General features: G+C 41.8%; 1 protein-coding gene across 1 annotated transcript in view; it reads right to left on the minus strand.

Annotated features, from left to right (window-relative positions):
- LOC144767358 (peroxisomal acyl-coenzyme A oxidase 1-like) overlaps positions 1-20,460 on the minus strand; it is a 575,229-nt gene that overhangs the window by 276,871 nt on the left and 277,898 nt on the right. Inside the window, exon 5 of the mRNA XM_078650828.1 lies at positions 1,300-1,419. Coding sequence (XP_078506954.1) covers positions 1,300-1,419 — 120 coding nt within the window. The remainder of the gene's footprint in view (positions 1-1,299; positions 1,420-20,460) is intronic.

Raw genomic sequence — 20,460 nt, forward strand, 5'->3', positions numbered from 1 at the left:
ATCCTCAGTTGAAGAAAACAGGGCCTCGCTACATATTTAATTTGATATCCCAGTTTAATACCCATTTCAAATTTTTACACCAACGTTTCTCACACATTAAACTGATACAGGCTTTTGATCCAGCAATGGTGGCCAAAATAAACAACTCTACACAGTTGACAGATGTAAAGGAGCCAGAATGACTGTTTTGCTTCTATTTAACTTAAGTTGGTTTGGATTACCCATAACTGAACTCTTGTCAGAAGACTGCACGGATTTTCAGCTTTAACACTAGGGTCACAATCAACTGTAAAAATGATACAAGTATAATCAGTATATGAGAATAGAAATAATCCTTAGAACTAGCTCAAATGGGCCACTAAGACCATATATAAATTGCAATGCGGGGATAACACCGACCCTTGTGATACTTGGCTGTTTCAGCAGTGGGAGCTGGCATGGATCTGGTGGGGCTAAGAAGGTTTAAAAAAGAAAAAAAAACACTTCCTTCATGCTGGGTATCTCCTCGGTGTCTCCATCACCTCTATCCCCTGGAGCCAGAACAGGAAGCACCGAGGTTCCCCTGAGCCAATCACAACGCTGCATTGCTGCATTGTGATTGGTAAGCACCCCGGCTTACCCTGAGTCAACCGCAAAGCTGCAATGCAGCGCTGTGATTGGCCTGAGTGCCATGGTTTGGCGCTCAGCCAGGGAATGGGAGCCTGGGCATGTTTATGGAGAACACGTGAAGTGTGCATGAATATTTGGCCAGCCCGAGAGGGCAGGAGAAACTTTATGCGCACTTGCAGTGGGCAAACCACTCCTCTCCCTGCTCCACTGCATTCGGAGCAGGCCCGCCCACCCGCAAACCTGGTGCAGCGGGAAAACATAAAATGTTAATAACCTCGAGTTACCTGTCTTTCACTGCTTCAAGTAGTGGGTCGACACTTCTTTGCCTTAGCAGAGTAGCCGCCACTGGGTTTCAGACAAATTAGTCCATCGTGATTTGTTAAAAAGACACTAATCACCGAGTCTAATAAGATTAGGTGCAAGTGAACTGCCCAATGTCACATTGGTAACTTGATTAAGAATGGAATCCTGAAACATGGCCGGAATCTGAGGGTCATGTTGTCAGAGCCCAAGTGTTCTCAAAACACCACAGGTATCACATGTCTGATTAGGCCTCTTCTGTAAGCCCATGCCTTGGCTTTCTCATGTGGAGATTATATATTTGTGCAACCCTACATGCACTCTCTCTCCCTCTGCCTCCTATGGTGGAGATGTTTTCTGTGTGTTTGATATTTGGAGATGTTTTCTCACCTGAAAGTGGTTGATGAGTGTCCATGTGGCGTATGGGCACAATGAAAGCATGAAGGCCCTTGCACTGTCCTTGGGTGTACAGCTGTGCCAGCACAATTGCGTGGTTTGAGGTCTTTCCAACTACAAAGCAATATGGAGAGCACAGAGAAGGGTTACAGTTAACAATGCATACAGAAGTACAAGGTGTTTCCATCTTCGTTACCACCCTCCTTTATCTGGACACCGAGGACACTAATGTGGAAAGGAGACTCCAGAAACTGGAAACTTAAATATATATTAAGGTGATTTATTTTAAAGTATGTAGAAAAGCACCTGCGCCACAGCTGACTCTCGCCACCGGTCCTCACACAAGACCACTCTTCACGGCGCTCCCCATAGAACACTCGTCGCACCAACATTCCACTTCCAGGAGCTTCATTGGCCCCACGGACAATGGGTAGAGGGGAAAACCAACTGTGGAGAATGGTTGGGGAAAAGGACAGGCTGAAGGGAAGGTTTCCCCCATACTCCACTGGGATGCAAAAACTGGGGGGTCTCTCAAAGGGGCGCGGCCAATGTAATTAAGGGCGTGGCTTAACAACACGTAAGCTAAAAATCTGTACTTAGCATAGTGTGCCGCCTGACTTGTATTTTGCTGTTTCTGTCATTGCATCCAGATATATGATACAACAAGTAACATCATACCTACAAGAAGTCAGGACTATTGGCTCTGTCAATGGTTGTTAGTTGCAGAATATAAATAAGCAGCAACTATGGCTTGTTATATATAATATTGAAAGAACTTGCACTTAAAGCCTTGATGACAAAAGGGCAATGTTGCTGCTCCTGAGTTTCAAAAAGAGAGGGGAAATCCAGAGAGAAAATTATTCTCTTTAATGGATTTCCCTTCCCCTACAACGCTCACCTGGCATGGCCTCATGCCGTAATATGAGTGAGAAGTGAGCATCGATGTGCCTTCTGTCACTGCAGTCCGGGATAAAACAGACCGCCTGTGCCAGGGCACAAAACAGTGCTCGATAGAGACCCGTTTCGAGGCCCCCTTTCAAAAACTGCTGGTGCTCGGGCCCGGTGAGACCCGGCCCACTTAAAGCCCTGGAGATACCACAACTAACTCGCCCTAGACTATTCCAAACTTGTTAAGTCACCAATACCTTAGTACTGGGAGTTTCAATCTTATTCCTCCAACAAAGTATTTCCAACTCTAACTTCCGGCTGCTGTACTTTAATCTCACCCTTAAATCACTCCGGGGCATATTAGCAAGAACCTCATTAACATTATCGCCGTTTTAGCGGCAGGAAACTGCCGCTAAAACGGCGATAATGGGCTTGCTAATATGCGTTATAGAATTCCAATAGAAGCCCAGGTTAGATGTGCAAGACATCTAACCTGGGCTTCTATTGGAATTCTATAACGCATATTAGCAAGCCCATTATCGCTGTTTTAGCAGCAGTTTCCTGACGCTAAAACAGCGATAATTTTAACAAGGTTCTTGCTAATATGCCCCTCTATGTCACTCCAAACCTTTAATAAGTTACTTCATCTGATCCAGTTCTCTACCTCTAGACTGTTCTTCTCTCTTCTTCTGCTCCAATATTTTTACATTACGACTCCGATCACTGCTTATTGTTTAAGCACTGCTACTGATGGAGCAAGGTGGAGAAACAACATTTTGTGTACCCCTTGTGAAATCACACTTCGATAACGTGTAATCTGAACTAATGGAGTGGTGCATGAGACTAATCAACCTAGAATAAAAAGTTGGACATATACATACACGTGGAAATTAATCTCTGCTTATGTTGCAATTATAACTAACTAACTATGTAATTTTGTCGTGTCCTGTACTAATATGCTGCATTGATATAATGGAATGAAGCATAAATGTGCTTTTTTCTATGTATTTGTGGCCAGAAATTGGACCTAGATGAGTATACTCTGCATAAATGTGGCTTATTTGCTAGGTAATTACTAATAGGGAAAACCGTAGTAAGGGGGAAGGTAAACAGAAAGGCTACTTTTCTTAAATTAACGTTTATTTGTGTTTGTTTCTATGATAGTCCCCAATCTGGCTCGAGAGGCCTGCGACAAAATGGAGTCACTGATTTACTGTGACAGCAAAAGGCAAAGCGCATGCGCAGCAGAACAGATGAGAATGAATGCGAGCTGCTTGGGCCTGTACGGAAGGCGGTTCAAAGCCGCTGTGGCCTGGAAGTCTAGATGGCTGCCAAGTGATGAGAGCAATGGTTCTGAACGGGGAACTTTACTTGAAGTTACAAATTAAGGAACTCAACTAGGCCGGACTATGAAAGACAATGGGGGCATTAAAAAAACCCTGACAGGAAGAACATTTAATGCTCATCCACCCCCAAACTGACCAATGAGGACTCGACTTTTCTCTAAAAGTTACTCTTTTAGGTAGATAGAGCTAGTGAAAAAGGTATAAAAAGTGCTGATTTTACCGAGTAAAAACCTTCTTCTTGATTTCTACCAGAGATGCTGTTGGATTGCTGATTTTCCTGTGATGTAAGATTCTAACTGACTTATAATTTTTCTTTGCAGGAATTTTACTTTAGTGAGGGATTTTAGTTAGGGAGTTAGGAGAATGGATTTTGGGAACCATCTGTCTTTTGCTAATACTTGCGTTCTGAACCTAAAAATGCTAACGTTTATTTCTGAAATTTTCTAAAATAAATGAAATTAACTGTTTTGAACTAAACTCTCATTTAAATGTCATTTGAAGATTAAATAAATAAATAAAGAAAAGAAACTTTTAGACATGTTAAATTTGCTTTAATAAAAAATTAGATAAATGGAGAATTAAGCTGGTCTTGAGTTTTCCTACGTCTAATTTTTTACTAGCAGACCCATCGACCCTTATGGCGATATGTCTAAATGTATATTTTTCTGATGATAAAACCATGGTAAACTCTCTAAAACTGCAGATGTAAATAGTATAAACATTTAGTTTTAATTGAGACATTTTGCTATGATACAGCAGCTCTCCATTGAAATTCACTGATCCCTACAGTGAGGTAGAAGATTGTGTGTGTGTAGCTCACAGTGATATGGGCCCCACTGGTGAGTGAATGTATGTTCTGGTGTTTCAGGGATAAGTGATATGGTTTCAGAAATTATTTTTGGAGTGGCGCTGCATCAGTTATAAGCTTGGTAGCAGAGTAGTGGTTGCTATAGAAATTAGCTAGGATTATGTATAAAGTGCTATATAATGGTTTTGGTGTTCAGAATTATGACTAACATCTGTTGAGTTCGTATTACGTTATATGTAGTCCTGAAAAGGCTTCTGAGTATTGCGTGAAGCTGGTTACTCTGTCTGCAGCCAGAGGAAGTGTGGCAAGTGAAGTCGCACATCGCATAGTCTGTTTCAAAGGTAGTATCGTCGTATACTGCAGTGGTATCGTCATAAATCACAAGTGGTGTTGTCGCACATCACTGGTTTAGGGACTTTCCGTGTAAAAGGATAAACGTATAGCGAGGGCAGTCTATAAAATCTTAGCCTTCAAGTATAGGGATCATTGCGTATCCTGGGTTAAAACTTACTGCTGGGAGAGTAATAGAGCTTAACCCGAGCTTGAGAGAAGGGTAAAGTAGAGGAAGTGGTGCTACTTTATTAGGCAAATGTAAAATTCTGTGGTAGAGAAGAGGGAAGCGCTGTCTACTGGAAATACAGAATACTTGTGTGATTGACAAAATTCTGTCAATTTATTTAGTGAAACAGACGAATGGAGTTGTTTTTTGTGAGTTACTAACTGATTCCGTCGAAATATCTTGTAAATACGGCTTCTTGAAAATCCTGTAAGGGAGGGGTCAGTCGGCACTGCAGAAGCCGGAGCGCTGGTGACATCAAAAGTGTCACGCTGGGATTGGTCCGCGTGACCAAGACAGGGCAAAGAGCTGATTGGTGCATCCCGAAAAGCAGCGAAACTATTGGTTAAGCACTAAAGAGACGTATCTTGTTCTAATTGGTACGCTAGTGATAGGTTGGTGTTACAGAACAGCAACAGAATAGTACGCGATCTTTTGAAAGACAGAAAATCTATAGAAAAATGGCTTATTATTTTGACGAAGACAAGAAAAACCTTCATGGTTTAAAAAGCTGAAGAATATGTTTGTAAAGGACAAAGAGATAGTCACAAGAGAGGGAAAAATACTTCTTTCGCCAAAAACGCCTGCTTTTTACATGTTGTCAAAATATGGTTACCATACATGCGTTTGGTTATAGAATTGGACACGATATACTAGAATTGATGGTGTGTTAGCTTTTCCAGAAGGAGGATCTTTTGATGTGGCAATTTTGAGAAATTTGAGAGAAAGAATGATGCAGCTTGAGCCGAGACCAAGACCAACTCAGTTTGAAGCATTAGTTGAGTGGGAAGATGAGATGCATGAATTGGAAAGCGAACGATTAAGTAGACATATTAGACCAAGAGGTAAATTTCGTGATTTATGGGGAGAAACACATGAGACCCGAATGCGCAGATGGAGAGATGCTAACATGTGTGATGGAATGTATCCTGTTAGATTAGTGGATGATTATGAAGGGCGAAAATGCACAGAAAAGAGGAAAAACATAGAGACCGGGAAACAAGGTTATGGTGACAGTGAATCAGAGGATGCTGTATTAGAAGAAATATTAAATAGGAGACCGCCACCATATCAACCAGGTTCTTTATGGACTACACCCAATGCTCCATCGGTAGATGAGAGAAATAATGAAAGCCCAAAGCAATTTTCAAATTTTAAAGATGTACCAGAAAGAGGAGAAGTGAGATACTACCCAAATACCTCAATAGTAGAATCAAGACTTCTCGGTACCCCTAAACAGAGTCATGAACGAGAGAGTGTAAAAAGAGCAGAAAAACGAGTTGGGGAACAAACCAGTACTGCAGAGTATATACGAACTATAAATGAAGTACCAGAAAAGATACAAGAGCTTATGAAAAATATGGAAGCAGTGACAGTCCCAGTAACAATAGGACCTGTAATTCCAGTGTTTGAAAACCAGAGAGTAAAAGAACCAAGTTTAACAATCCCGTTACAGCAGGGCTTACAAAAGCTGAACAGAAACTTTTATCCAGACTTGTCAGCAGTTAAACGAGTAAACAATGTAAATCCGCCTGACTTAACTTTTAATCAGAGTTTACCCTATAAATATACAACTGGAGCAGAATCTGATTCTGCTACACCAGAAAGGAGCGTAGAGAAAAATAGATTTAACGCAGACCCCTGCAGGACCATCAGACCAGGAACTAAGTGATTGGATTAAAACTTTAAAATTAAAAGAGCTTGAGCCAAAAGTACTGGATGTAGCCAGGTTAAAAGTAGACATGGAAGAATTAATTATTGGAACAATAGGAACAGATAGATTGAAAGCGTACCAGGATGATGAACTTATGTTCATGTGTAAAAGCATAACGTGGAAGGCAAAGACAGTGCATGATCAATTGGAGGGATTGGCAAATGAATTTGGAGTGGAGTTTTCCAAGAATAAAACATTGCAGAAATCCTATAGGGTAGATTTTTCAGAAAAAGACATTGACAACATGAATACTGCTGGAAGACTAACACAGATAAAAGAGTTAATTGTGATGTTATGAAAATGGGGAGATGTGAGTAAATGGAGAGTTAAATGGGCAAAGAAGAAAGAGGAGATAAGTGATAAATCTACACTAGCGTTTCCAGTCAGGGAAAAAGAGGCAGTTGCATATGAATTCCCCATGAGAGAAATACCTGGAGGAGGAAATGTACATGTTCCTTGGAGCAGAGAGGATATATTGTCATTTACAAATAATTTCCCTAGATTGAGAGAAAAGCCAGTGGAATGGTATCGACAGGTAGATCGATTTGTGAAAGTTTCAAAAGTACTATGGGTGGATTTGGATGGATTATTTGACATAGTTGTGCCAGCAGACCTATGGACTTAATGTAAAATATCTGTAGATTGGCCAAGAGAAGAGTACCCCCGAGACAAAGTGACAGGTGCCCCGTCACCAGATGTAATGCGAAAATATGAATAAGTGATTGTGTTTTTGAAGAATAAAATTCCACAGAAAGAGACAGACTGGGTTAAAATAGACAGAACAACCCAAGAGCTGAAAGAGTCTGTACATGCATTCTATGAGAGACTGTTGTTGGTGTTCAAACAGTACAGTGGATATGAAGAATTGAGTGAGAATGACATGAGTCATTTTGTATATTGATTTGTGTATGGTTGAGGCTGGAAATCGGGGACATGATCCGACACACCCTGATGGGATGGCAGTCGAGCACAATAGATGAGGTTTTGAGAAAGGCCAAATATTGGAGTGAAGAGATTGATGCAAAGCAAAAGAAATTAAAAGAAAAGGCTATGTGGGCACAGGTGAAAGTGGCAGAGCAGGTAGCGCAATTGGACAATAAAGGCGCTGATGCAAATCAGGGAAAACGGAAAAGTAGTTTTGGAAAACCAAAATTAGTAGGAAATATAGAAGAACTGAAGAAAAAATATCCCAGTCATAATTGCGGCAGAATAGGGCATTGGAGAAAAGAGTGTAAGTATCCACCAAGAGTTAATCCAGAAAACACATCATTGAATCCACAGGTGCAGTATGAGGTAAACCAACAGCAACCGCAACAATAGCAGATAGTAAATCAACAAAGTCAGGTGCCACAACCGCCACTTCCACACAGTGTAAACCAACAGAGATACAGTACAGAGACAGGATTCAGCGGAGGTGAGCAGGTAACAAGACCGCACAGAGTGAATGCGTGTCCCCGGTATTGGTTGCAGGAGGAGGGTGAAAGTGAGTCGGATGAAAGTTTCTGACGGTGCCTGAGAGAGGGAGATGTGTGCTTGGAGCCACTCTTGAGGTAGATCAGTCTGGTCAATTTGTGAATGGAAAGGTGAATGATGTAGAAATACCTTTCCTAGTGGACACTGGTGCTACCCGTTCAACTGTTAGATCACTGGAAGTCCAAAATGTTCCTCTCTCAGGAGATAGCATCCAAGTTGTAGGTGTAGCTAACAGACAAATAAAAACACTTTTGACACAGCCAGTTGAAATAGAGATTGGGAATTTCAAAGACATGCATCGAGTTGTGGTGTGTGATAGTAGTCCTGTGAATCTGCTAGGACGAGATATTTTGTGCAAGATGAACAGTGCCATATACTGTTCACCAGATGGCATAGACTTGCCAACCCCAGATGAAGATAGCCTGTATAAAATGACTATGCTCATGGTTGAGGCTAAGCAGAATAAATTGTTCCCTGTGTTTGACTGAGAAAAGATACCTGATGCATTGAAAAAGACAGTGAAAGAGAAAGTGTCGGATTTCACAGGGGATGACATTGGGTTAATGAAAGATGTAGACCCTGGAAAAAAGTCTCAGTAAAAGAAGGTGCAAATTACCCGAATATTCCCCAGTACAAAATGACTGCAGAAATAATCGAAGGAATAACCCCAGTGATTGACAAGATGATTGAGCAGGGAATACTGAGAGAAATAGAGAGTAGTCCTTGTAATTCACCAATAATGGGATTGAAAAAGCCAAATGGAACCTTTAGAATTGTACAGGATTTGAGAAAGATAGTTGTCCCATGTTGTCTGATTGTACCAAATCCAGCAGTGATTATATATCAAATTCCCTATGATGCAGAATGGTACACAGTCATATATCTGTGTAATGTGTTCTTCACACTTCCATTGCATCCAGAAAGCCAGCCAATGTTTGCGTTCCGGTTCGGAGTTGTATTTTGGCATGGTGCCGAATTCCTCAAGGGTATACAGAAAGTCCATCAATCTTTAATCAATTGCTAAAGAAATCATTAGAGAGTTTGAGCATGCCTGGAGAGTCCGTATTGGTTCAATACATTGATGACCTTCTGGTGGCATCAAAGACAAAAGATACATGCATAACTGATACTGTTGCATTGCTGAATCATTTGGCCGAAGAGGGACATAAAGTGTCTCCATCAAAATTACAATTTTGTCAGAAAGAAGTGCAATACTTAGGTCATAAGATTGCCAAGGGAGTCAGACAAGTTACTGCAGAAAGAATTAAAATGATACAGGGAATGAAGCCACCAAAAACTCAAAGGCAAGTGAGAATGTTTCTGGGAATGGTATATTACTGTTGACAGTGGATTAGTGGATTCTCACTGATTGCAAAGCCATTGCAGAGGTTGACCAGAGCAGCTATCCGAGACCCTATTGTTCTGACTAAAACTGAAATGGAAGCATTTGAGCAGTTAAAAACAAGTCTCTGCGAAGCACCAGCCTTAGGGATGCCAAATTACGAAAAAGAGCTTGAACTGTATTGCAGTGAACAAGAGGGATGTGCATTGTCAGTACTGATTCAGAGACATGGAAAACTGAGAAAGCCAATTGCATATTTCTCAGCTGTTTTAGACCCTGTTGCAAAGACATTGCCAGGTTGTCTGAAAGCAGTGGCAGCTACTAGTGTCAGTATAGAACAAAGCGAAGGGATAGTGATGGGATTTCCTGTGAGGGTGTATGTACCTCACTCAGTGGAGATTCTCCTCACTAGGACAAAGACCCAATACCTGACCAACAGCAGGATCACCAAGTACGAAAAGACAATTCTAGGAGCAGAAAATGTAACAATTTCTAGATGTGTAAATGTAAATTCTTCTACACTATTGCCTGATGTCCAGGAAGTTGAGGTGAGAGGTGAGGTTGATCACAAATGTTTGGATGTTCTTGAATACTGTACCAAACCAAGACCAGACATCAGAGATGAGCCATTACCTGAGTCTGATTATGTGATGTTTGTGGATGGTTCGTCTCTGAGAACGGATGAAGGTGCTTTGAGTGCAGCTTATGCTGTGTGTACTGTAGCGAAAGTATTGGAAGCATCTTGTCTGAAAGGGATCGTTCTGCTCAAATGGCAGAATTGATTGCTTTGATTCGAGCATGTGAATTGGGAAAAGAGATCAAGGTCACCATAGTGACTGACAGTCAGTATGGCTTCGGAGTTGTCCATGATTGTGGGCAACTGTGGTCCCAAATAGGTTATTTGACTTCTGCAGGATCCCCCATACGAAATGCCGATATTGTGATAATGCTAATTGATGCAATTCAGTTACCAGACAAAATCGCTGTAGTCAAGTTTGTAGCACACAAAAAGGGGGATGACTACATCACCCGAGGTAATCGTTATGTTAACTCAATTGCAAAATACTGTGCAAAGAATTTGGCTTCAATTAACAAGGACAGAGAAAAAGAACATGTTCCAAGTTCTTTAATGCTAACCACAGTAGTTGAAACTTGGCAGGAGGTGAGGCAAATGCAGGAAGAGGCAGATGAGGAAGAGAAAAATACTTTGTTAAAAGCAGGGTGCAGACAAAGAGAGGAAGATGAAATATGGGTTTATAAAGACGAAAGACCAGTAATGCATGATAGCATGATCTCAAATAAGGCCCGAGCATACCATGGTCAAGCTCACATTGGAAGAGATGCCATGCTGCGTCTGTTTAGACAGACGTGGTACAATCCCAAATTCAGGATGATTGCAGAGAGTCTGTGCCAGAGGTGTCTGGTATGTCAGCAGTTCAATCCAAACAGCAAAACAATTGTGAGTCTGGGAACCATAGGACGGGAGGGAGGTCCATTTACACGAATGCAGTTGGAATTCATCGAATTACCACCATGTAATCGACTCAGATATGTTCTGGTGGTCATCTGTCTGTTCTCAAGGTGGGTGGAGGCTTTCCCCACAAGAAGGAATGATGGAATAACTGTTGCAAAGTTACTTCTATGAGGGATTATACCTATATTTGTGTTTCCAGTGACCAATGAAACAGACAGTGGTCCCCATTTCCAGAACAAGCTCATACAAATGGTATGTGAAGCACTAGATATACGCCAAAGACTGCACTGTGCTTACAGGCCTGAGGCTTCAGGAGTAGTTGAGCAGGTAAACGGGACAATTAAAAACAGGATTGCAAAAATGTGTTTGGCGACAGGATTGAAGTGGCCAGACGCCTTGCCACTTGTTCTGATGACTTTGAGAAGCATTCCTGACAGGAAGAGTGGACTGAGTCCACATGAGATTCTGATGGGTAGAGTGATGAGACAGGCATATGTACCAGTTGATAAGTTGTTAACTATTAATGATGACCTCATACTGGATGACTGCAAAAACCTGTCTGATGTAGTGACTTCTGTGTTCCATCAGGTGGGAACTGATTCAGACAGGATAGAGAAAAAGCCAGCTCATGACCTAGTGCCTGGTGACTTGGTCCGAATCAAGGTGCACCGCAGGAGAAATTGCTTGGTGCCTCGTTGGCAGAAACCACAACAGGTTATCTTGGTTAGCACAACCGCAGTTAAATGTGCTGGAGTGAAGAGGTGGGTTCACTTGAGCCATACAATCCATGTGCCTGAACCTGAAAATCCAGACGAAGGTGAAAGTACCACTGATTCTGACTCTGAAGGTGAACCAGAGGAAAATCCAGATTCTGAAGCTCGACAAGAATGTCGACATCTGGAGGTTTCAGAGGCTAGTTCTGCGTCTAAAGGAGAAGAGGAAACTGTTGAAGTACCAAATTCTGAAGATCAATCTGAAGATAGAGAATTGGTAGAGGAAAACACCAGTGAAGACGCTGAGAAAAACAGAGAGAAAACTGGTGAACGGAAAAACACTGAAGAACAGTCTGCAAACTCGGAAGACAGGAACGAAAATCCTGATACTGGAAAAGGAGAAATAACTCACGATAAGGATGAGATTCCAAGTACCAGTTATGGAGATGTTCCTTATGGAGTGAAAGAACTGTCAGAAGAGAAAATTTACTCTGGAAAAGACAAAGACCTTGTGAAGTTTATTATAAATGAAACTGTCGAAGACACTGAAAGCGAAACTGACGAGAGTGCAGATGAGACTTCAGTGAGAAAGAGTCCAAGAAAAAGGGCCTGGAGAGTGGAACATAACACCTCAGAGCCTAAAACAAAAAGATTCTGTAAAGGAGATAATTGACCTAAGAGAAATGACGAGCTGAAAATTACAAAAGAACAAGTGCATGAAATAACCAGTCAGAGAGAGTCCTTGGAGAGAAGGATTGAAGTGGTACATCAGCCAAAAAGTGTGAGAAGACCAAATGAGAAGTACAAATGACCTGATTGGACATATATTGTTTTACCGTCAATTGAAGAAGTAAACAGTAGCCAAGAAGATTTGAGTTGCCCAAAGACAAGTGGGAAAAGTGAGTAAAGAGATGAATTACTGAAAAGGACAACGGTTGCTCAAAGTATAAGATAAAAAGTATAAATCCTGAAAATTCTGATAAAGAAGAAGGTAATATAGAGGGAAGTGGAAACTTGTAAGTAACAAAAAGTCGAAGAAAACTTGTTAGAGAAAATAAAAATAATTGTTTAATTGACATTGTTAGAGGTAACAAAACTAACTCTGTAGGTGACACAAGGTCGAAGAAAAGTTGTTAGAAAAAAAAATTGCTGTGCAAAAAAAAAAAATATGGTAAATAACGAGCACAAGACGAAATGTTCTATATTTAGAAAATGGTGTAGGTTATGCATGGTTTGCACTGGATTATTAACAACAGTATGGATTATTTTGGCTATTGTAATTCCTTTCCAGGATAGTTTCATGAAATTGAAAAAGAATGTGAGTTCAAGTGAACAGGAGACAGAGACAAAGTCTAACAAACAGCATGTATATAGGACGGAAGTACATCAGGATAGCTCAATAAGTGATTTTTCGAAAAACACTTTTTCAAAATTGTTATCCGAATATGTCAGGACAATGGATGCAAGTGATTGCTATGTGTGTGTGAAATTGCCTGCATCTGTTTCTGAGGGGGTGACATACCATCACCTTCCACTTACATATGGGGTTACATGAAGTGTGATTGCAAGCCTGTTTTATCAGACAGGTAAATTGGAATATCATTATTCCAATTCAGATGAAGTATTTGCAAAGTTAAAAATCGATAAGACACTGAATAAAAGAAAGCCTGCTACAGTTATGGGAGAATACTTTCTAGAAATGGATGAACTAAGTCATGACAATGCATTTAAAAATAATCTGACATGTAAAATGAGAGTGGAAGAAAAGGTATTTTTAGACATGGTTGAAGAGAGAAGAATAGTTTATAAGCGCAAAGAAAAGGTGAAGCATGAGAAATCAAAATATTGGACATACAGTGATGAGAATATTGATGAAGGAAATGTGAATATAGCTATAAATATAGACACTCCACTGTTGGGAAAATTCTGTATTAGGAGAGATAATACTGTGTATGATAACTACTTTGTGGGAGCAAGGCAATGTAAAGATACCTATAGAATATTAGGGGGTTGGGGATTCATTTGTGTGAACAAAGCTTATTACAGATTACCTGACCATTGGTATGGGACATGCTATGTGGGTTTGGTCTTTCCAAAAATCTTTAATGTAGATAGGGGAACAAATGGCATACATGAGATAGGTAAACCTTTAAGTCGTAGAAAAAGAGAGAGTGTTATAGAAATAATAGGTGATGTTTTTGGAGCTCTGATACCAGCAGTGGGAATATCTTTCAATGCGAATCGAATTCAGAGATTGTCAACGATAGTAGATCGTTTGTCAACAGACACAGCAGGTGGATTCCTAATGGTAAACACCAAAATTATTGCTATGAGAACTATGGTAATGCAGAACCGCCTTGCTCTTGATATCATAGTGGCAAAAGAAGGAGGAGTCTGTGGGATATTGAAGGTGCAGCACTGTTGTACCTATATTCCAGATAAAAGTCAGAATATTGAAAAATACATTACGAATATTACAAAGGTGCATGGAGAAATTGAACCACTGGAGGTTAATAGTATTCTTGAACATCTTTTTTTTTTTAAGGTTTGAAAGACCTTTATTAGTATACTCACAATGCACACAGCTTTTCAGAGCCTACAACCCGAAGGCCGGCAGCACACATTTTGGAAGCGTCTGATTTTGTTAACACAGCCATTTTACCGACAACCTGCTCGGTCCGGTGGCAATCAAAAAGTGATCTCATACTCATCCATCATTTGTGAGAAACATAAACAGTTACTGAGCGGCAAATCCACATTAGGTCACAACACAAAATTAACAAACCCCGTAACATAGCCTGCCCGCTAAATACCTCTCTAAAAATGCCTTATTGCCTTACAAAAACACCTGACTTTACCCACGTCTACCCCCCCCCAGTACCAAACACCCATCCCTGGAAATCCACTCACAAGCAGTCTCAGAACTCTCCCCCAGATCCACAACTTACAGCACGCACCACCACAGTCATTCCCTCCCCATCTACCCTTACACCCTCCAACATGTTCACACCTCAGCTCCTCCCTGCCCCAGCCACAGAGCAAATGGTCCCCAAATATCCACTGGCCTCGATCTGGCAGGAAGAAGGTCCCAGTAATTAGTCAATTGGTCTCTGCAGCTATGTTCCCTCCAACCTGCGCGCCTGGGCGGGCGCGCACACTGCCTTCACCAAGCGCTCAGAACTAATCTGAAAGCGCGCAGATCGCTCGAGAAATTAGGAAGGAGAGAGCCTGCCTTTTGTTAGTAGATCATCTTTTGGAAATACGATCAGTGTGAAAGGCAGTGTTGCTGAGAAAGAGAAATCAAACCCGCTGGGAAGGAGGTGTCGGACCCCTGTGGTGGTTGAAAGCTGTGCAACATCCTGGGCGTGCAGAACACAGAGGGGGGTGGGTGAGGGTGATTTCTGCTCTTCACATGCCTTTAAGCTACTGCCGATCTAAATCATTAAAAACGTTAAACCACTGCTTAAAAACACTGCCTTGGTTTAATGAGACTGAAACACGGAGCTAAAACTGTACATAAAACATTAATATGCATACTGCTTGCCCTGGGGTATGAGACTGCATTGTCGAGGAACGAATAGGCTTGGTTCGCACAGGTTGGCATCAATTTTGCCTCAAGTCCTTACCGGTTAGTTTTTACAGACAGTGCCTGCATTTCCTGTGGTGTGGTTTGCCCAGACAGAAAATAAATATGTAGGAAACGAGTAAACGCTAGTATTCCAGGGGCTTTATTTCCATGTGTAGACATCAGCAGTGCCAGCGTCTGCTGGCTTACACAGCTTTGGTCAGCATAGTGTAACCCTCAGAACCGGGCTCCTTTTCCCAAGCGGGAGTGTGTCATCCTTGTCTGGAGAGCGGGGCCTGCCAAGGGGACACCACTCTGGGGAATCTACTTTCTTACGGGAAACCCTGATCTCTCTCACGTGCAGGTTGCAGCTGTTATTCTTGCATTCTAGCGACTAGGGAGCAGGTTTGGTACTTCATTTTGTTGGTGATGGACATCTGCCCATAGAGCCGATGCGATATGTGCCACCTGTGGCATCAGTGTTTTCCACTCAGGGCCTTGTAATCCCACTTTCACCCTTTATATTTTTTCACAGCATTCAACATTCTGTTTTTTAATAGACCTTGATTGCCTGAAGGTGTCAAAGAACTAAGGCCAACATAAGAGGCATGGATGTGGTGTCTATCGCTAATATACTCTGGTGCACGGCTCAATTATCCTTTCTCTGCTTCTCCTTCTGGCCTGTCACTTTCTTCCTAGATTTGTGTAGGGCCAATACATGCTGACATATGTTTGGCCTTGCTGCCATACCGTGCCTTTTTTTTTTCATATTGACTTTAACAGAGATACAGCCTATTTTATTAATCAAGGCGTCACATCACATGAGCTTTTAAACAAAATAAAGATGAGGCGCTTAGGCAACGTGATGTGGAGTATGGCTGTCTGTCACCAGATAAAATTAATGCTGTTGACATAAAACCATTCTTTTATATAGGTGTGCAATAGTGTCTGTGTTGTCTGCAGTGTTATAACATTCACATCTACACCAGAATGAGGTGTGCATCTACAGCAGTCTGATACGTGCATCAGCAAAAGTAAAATATGTACTAATATAATGTAATAAACGACAGAGCACACAATAGACAAAGATGCATGGCAAAACTTCTGAAGGTACACTAGGAACGATGGCTGCTCCATTGATACTGTCCAATGTGCCACCAGTTTCTTCCTTTCCATTTAAGAATTTCAAATATCCAAGTTTGATAACATTTCCAACAGCACAGGCTACATCCTTTAGTTATTGGCAAGCTTTAGCTCTAGTGGTATGCAGTCTTGTGCATGTTCCCAGGTGGACCTGTGTATGGTTGGCTGCTCCAGTTCAATTAATTCTTTTTGTTACATTCTGTGATGTGATGTGATGTGAAAGGCATTTATAAAGGGCAATATACACTATACAGTTTCTTGGCACTAGAACAAAAGGACAGTAGGCAGATACCTGGACAGGGCAGGGAGTGCATAGCCGTAACAGGGACAAAAGGAAAAGAAGGGAGCAGGGGAGAGGAAGACAGTTTAATTATAAGCAATGCGGAACAGGTAGGTTTTAAGGAGGGATTTTTTGTGTTATTTCTCCCGTTATAAAAAAAAACTGGACTTCTAGTCCCAGAATACAAAGAAAACCTAGACTGGAGCGGCGAGTCTTACAGAGGACTGGGAAACTTTGATGTCAGTCTGAAAATCTCTTACAAAGGGTTAGTGGATTGTGTGAAATTTGCTTGTAGGTCAATTTCACATTATTTCAACTGTTCCAGTGAAAAGAAAGTAAAACAAGCATTGGCATAGCCAATATGTCTCACCTTCGGGACCTTATAAGTATTTATCCATGCAACAGTTAATGTTGTTGCCCCAAGGATATTGTGCTGCATAACTAAATACTCATACGCAAAAGCAAGACCTATTGGCTATGCCAATGCTCTCTGCCCCCGCGCCCCCCCAACACACTCTTTTTTTTTTAAACTTTAATAAGCGCGGCGCCGTCTTTATGGACACCGCGCTATGCGATGCAATAGGTGTTGCTTTTGGTATTGTAAATAACATTGCCTTTTAATTTTCTTTAAAGGCATTGCCATTTACAATATCAATAGCTCAAAATAATGTAATTGCAAGACTTATTGCATTGCAAATGCTTGTTTTTACTTTTAGCCTGGGGGTGTTAGCTGCACAGAAGGGCTTTTGCCAGGTCTGCCTTCTGCCACACCTGCTTGGTATTGAGCAAAAAAAAAAACCTGTTTTTAGAAAACCTTAAAAGTGACAGAGCTGTACTTCACAGCTCTGTCACTTTTAAGGTTTTCTACAAACAGGGCATTTTAGCAGGACAGCGTTTATTCACAGGGCTGTTGTCAAGAAAGTGCTGCAGTTAGGTTCACCACCTTTCAAGGGGAAAAATACCAGCCCTTTTTAAGAGTCTGCAAGGGCATAATACTAACTAGGACTGTAAATAAAATTGAATGTACTCCCTAGTAAATTGAATGTTATGCCTTTTTTTACCTTAATTATTTTTAAGGCATAGTTAACTCCACTCTGGAACACCTTTGAAAAACTTTTCTATTTACAATTGCTGTTTGAAGTTGTACTGAAAAGGGCTAAAAATAATAGCTTTAAGTGATTCTGCGTATTTTTGTACCGACCGGACATTACAATACCAGTGGTAGAAAACAAACCAGGTGGCTACCCTTGCTGCAGTCCATTACGCATCGTGCACAAAGAAAGTACATCACATGAAAATTATTCGGTACAGTATTTATGACGCCTCCCCAAACCCAACGAGGTACTGAAGAACTTAGATGACACTGCAGAATATAAACAGCCAATTGGTATTGTAATTAATAGCTGTGTGCCAGCTGTATGCCTGTTTGCAATGTTGATGGTGTATAATATAGCAATTGAAATATCAATTTAATGGTCATTTGTTTGGACATTATACCGGATATGAGAGTTTCTGTGTGTCTGTTTAACAATATAAATAATATACTAAGGCCCAGATTCTCAAGGGTTTAGCGTCAGGTTACCATTACTTTTTCAATGCTAACCTGACAAAGCCTGTTTTGAGATTTACAAACCAAAGCAAAAGAAATATTTGCTTTGGTTTGTATGGAAAAGTAACACAAAGCAGTGATAAATTCTGCTTTGCATTACTTTGCGTTAAGGGAGTGTTACATGGGTCGTACATGGGTGTTCCCATTTGTTTTGTACAGCTATGTCTTCATGTGGGACAGAACATCAGCAAAGGACTTGATAAAGCTGGACTATGTCTCAGCCTGTAGGGCCATTTACTGTCTCCCAGTTAAGGTTTGCACCCCTATTTATAGTCTAAATCTGTCTCCCTAATTATTCGAAACCCTCACGGATGCTTAATTCCTGAACCCCAATTTCTTCTACAGAAATGCACCTTAATTTTCAAGTGATCTCATTTCATTGGTTGAATTAAATCAAAACACACATTAAGCACTTGTTAGCTTGTTATAGACAGCATTTGCTTGCGTAGGGATTTTTTGTATGTCGGCGCACGTAGCCTTACATATGGTGCACAAACATCCTCCTTTGCCGCACACAGAGGAACAAAATTAGAGGGAACATTGCTCTGCAGTATACCGCCAATCGTATCCAACCCGCCACCGTAGGGGGAGTCGATTTCTTCCAGTGCAATGCTATCTGGCGCTTAGCCAGCAGCAGCAATAAGGCAGTCCGCTTACGCGAACCACGTGGAATCTCCAGAACTAAGCCCAGAAGCGCTATCAAAGGGTTTGGGCTCATCTCCAGCCCAATGATTCGCCCTATGTGTCCTAGGACTTCCTCCCAATACAGCGCCACTTGCCGACACTCCCAAGACAAATGAAAGAAATTTGCCTCCGTGGCCCCACACCTCCAACAGTTCGAATCAGCCTGTAGGCCCATACGACAGAGCTGTTTGGGCGTGCGGTATGTTCTGTGCAGGTAATTGAAGTGAATTAGCCTCAGCCTATAATTAGGAGAAAGATTCTCAAGCTGTGTACAGCAAAATGCCCACTGTTTGTCAGTAATTGTCACGCCTATTTCCCTTTCCCACTCAGCACAGGATCCACACACCAGTATTGGAGAGTGCTCCTGTGTAATGCTATATATGCGAGTAATCAGCTTACAAGGGGGGCTATTTGACAGTAAGTCCTCCAGCGCCGGCAATGGAGGAGGAACTTTCGGAAACTCCGTGTATCGAGCCCTGCATGCAGCCCTTATTTGGTAAAATAGTAACATATCAGAGGCCGTAGGCGCCTCCGGTGCATACATCTGCTGCAGCGTCAGGAATTCGTCGCCGGGATAAAGATCTCCAGCCACCTTCAAACCATGTTTGCATGCCCGTTCTGAAACCGCTTTGTCTGTCAATAGCCCTAGCAGAGGATTACCTCCCAACGGCATCGACGGTGCATATAGCTCCGCGATTCCAGCCCTTTTAGCTATTTACTTCCAGGCCCATCTCGTCGCTTCAACTGTGTTAATGTCAGAAGTGGATCTTTTGTATGGGTGGTATACCGTCGCATTGAGTGGGGTTGAAGCAGCAATGTCAATCTCAATCGCTATATGTGGTTTGTACAGAATTGGATGCTGCCAGTAGTGTAAAAATTGTGCTTGCGCACTAAACGCATAAAGCTCAAAGTCCGGGGCTGCCAGGCCGCCCTGACTGAAAGGAAGCGTCAATAATTTCCATGATACCCTAGGCTGCCTCCCCGCCCAAGCTAATTCTAGAAACGCCGTCCTCAGTCGTTTAAAAAAATTTGTGTTAAGGGGCAACGGGATGTTCACAAATAAATAGAGCAGTTTGGGCAGAATTACCATTTTACTTATAGCTATGCGTCCCGTTAGGGAGAGAGGTAGCTTCCGCCATCTCTGCACCTTTACTTCCACCCAATCTACCACTGTACCATAGTTTGCTAACCAAATCTCCTGGATTGACCTGCTGAACCATACACCTGAATACTTTACGCTGTCGTCCGACCAGGCTATGGGGAATTCCGTGTCACACCTCGCCGTGCCATCAGGTAACGGCATCATCACAGACTTGGTCCAGTTAACCTGTATACCTGTGAGTCTTCCATACCTGATAAATTCTCGCATGATCTGGTCAAACTTTTCCGCAGGGTTAGTCATGTAAATTGTCATGTCGTCTGCTTACATCGAGACCAGCAGACCCCTAGAGGTGAAGCCAATGCTACGCGGCGTGTGATGTTGCCGCAGACGCGCCGCTAGGGGCTCTGTAGCTATAGCAAAGAGAAGTGGCGACAAGGGGAAGCCCTGCTGGGTGCCTC

The sequence above is a fragment of the Lissotriton helveticus genome, chromosome 7, assembly GCF_964261635.1.
Source record: "Lissotriton helveticus chromosome 7, aLisHel1.1, whole genome shotgun sequence".
Taxonomy (NCBI): Eukaryota; Metazoa; Chordata; class Amphibia; order Caudata; family Salamandridae; genus Lissotriton; species Lissotriton helveticus.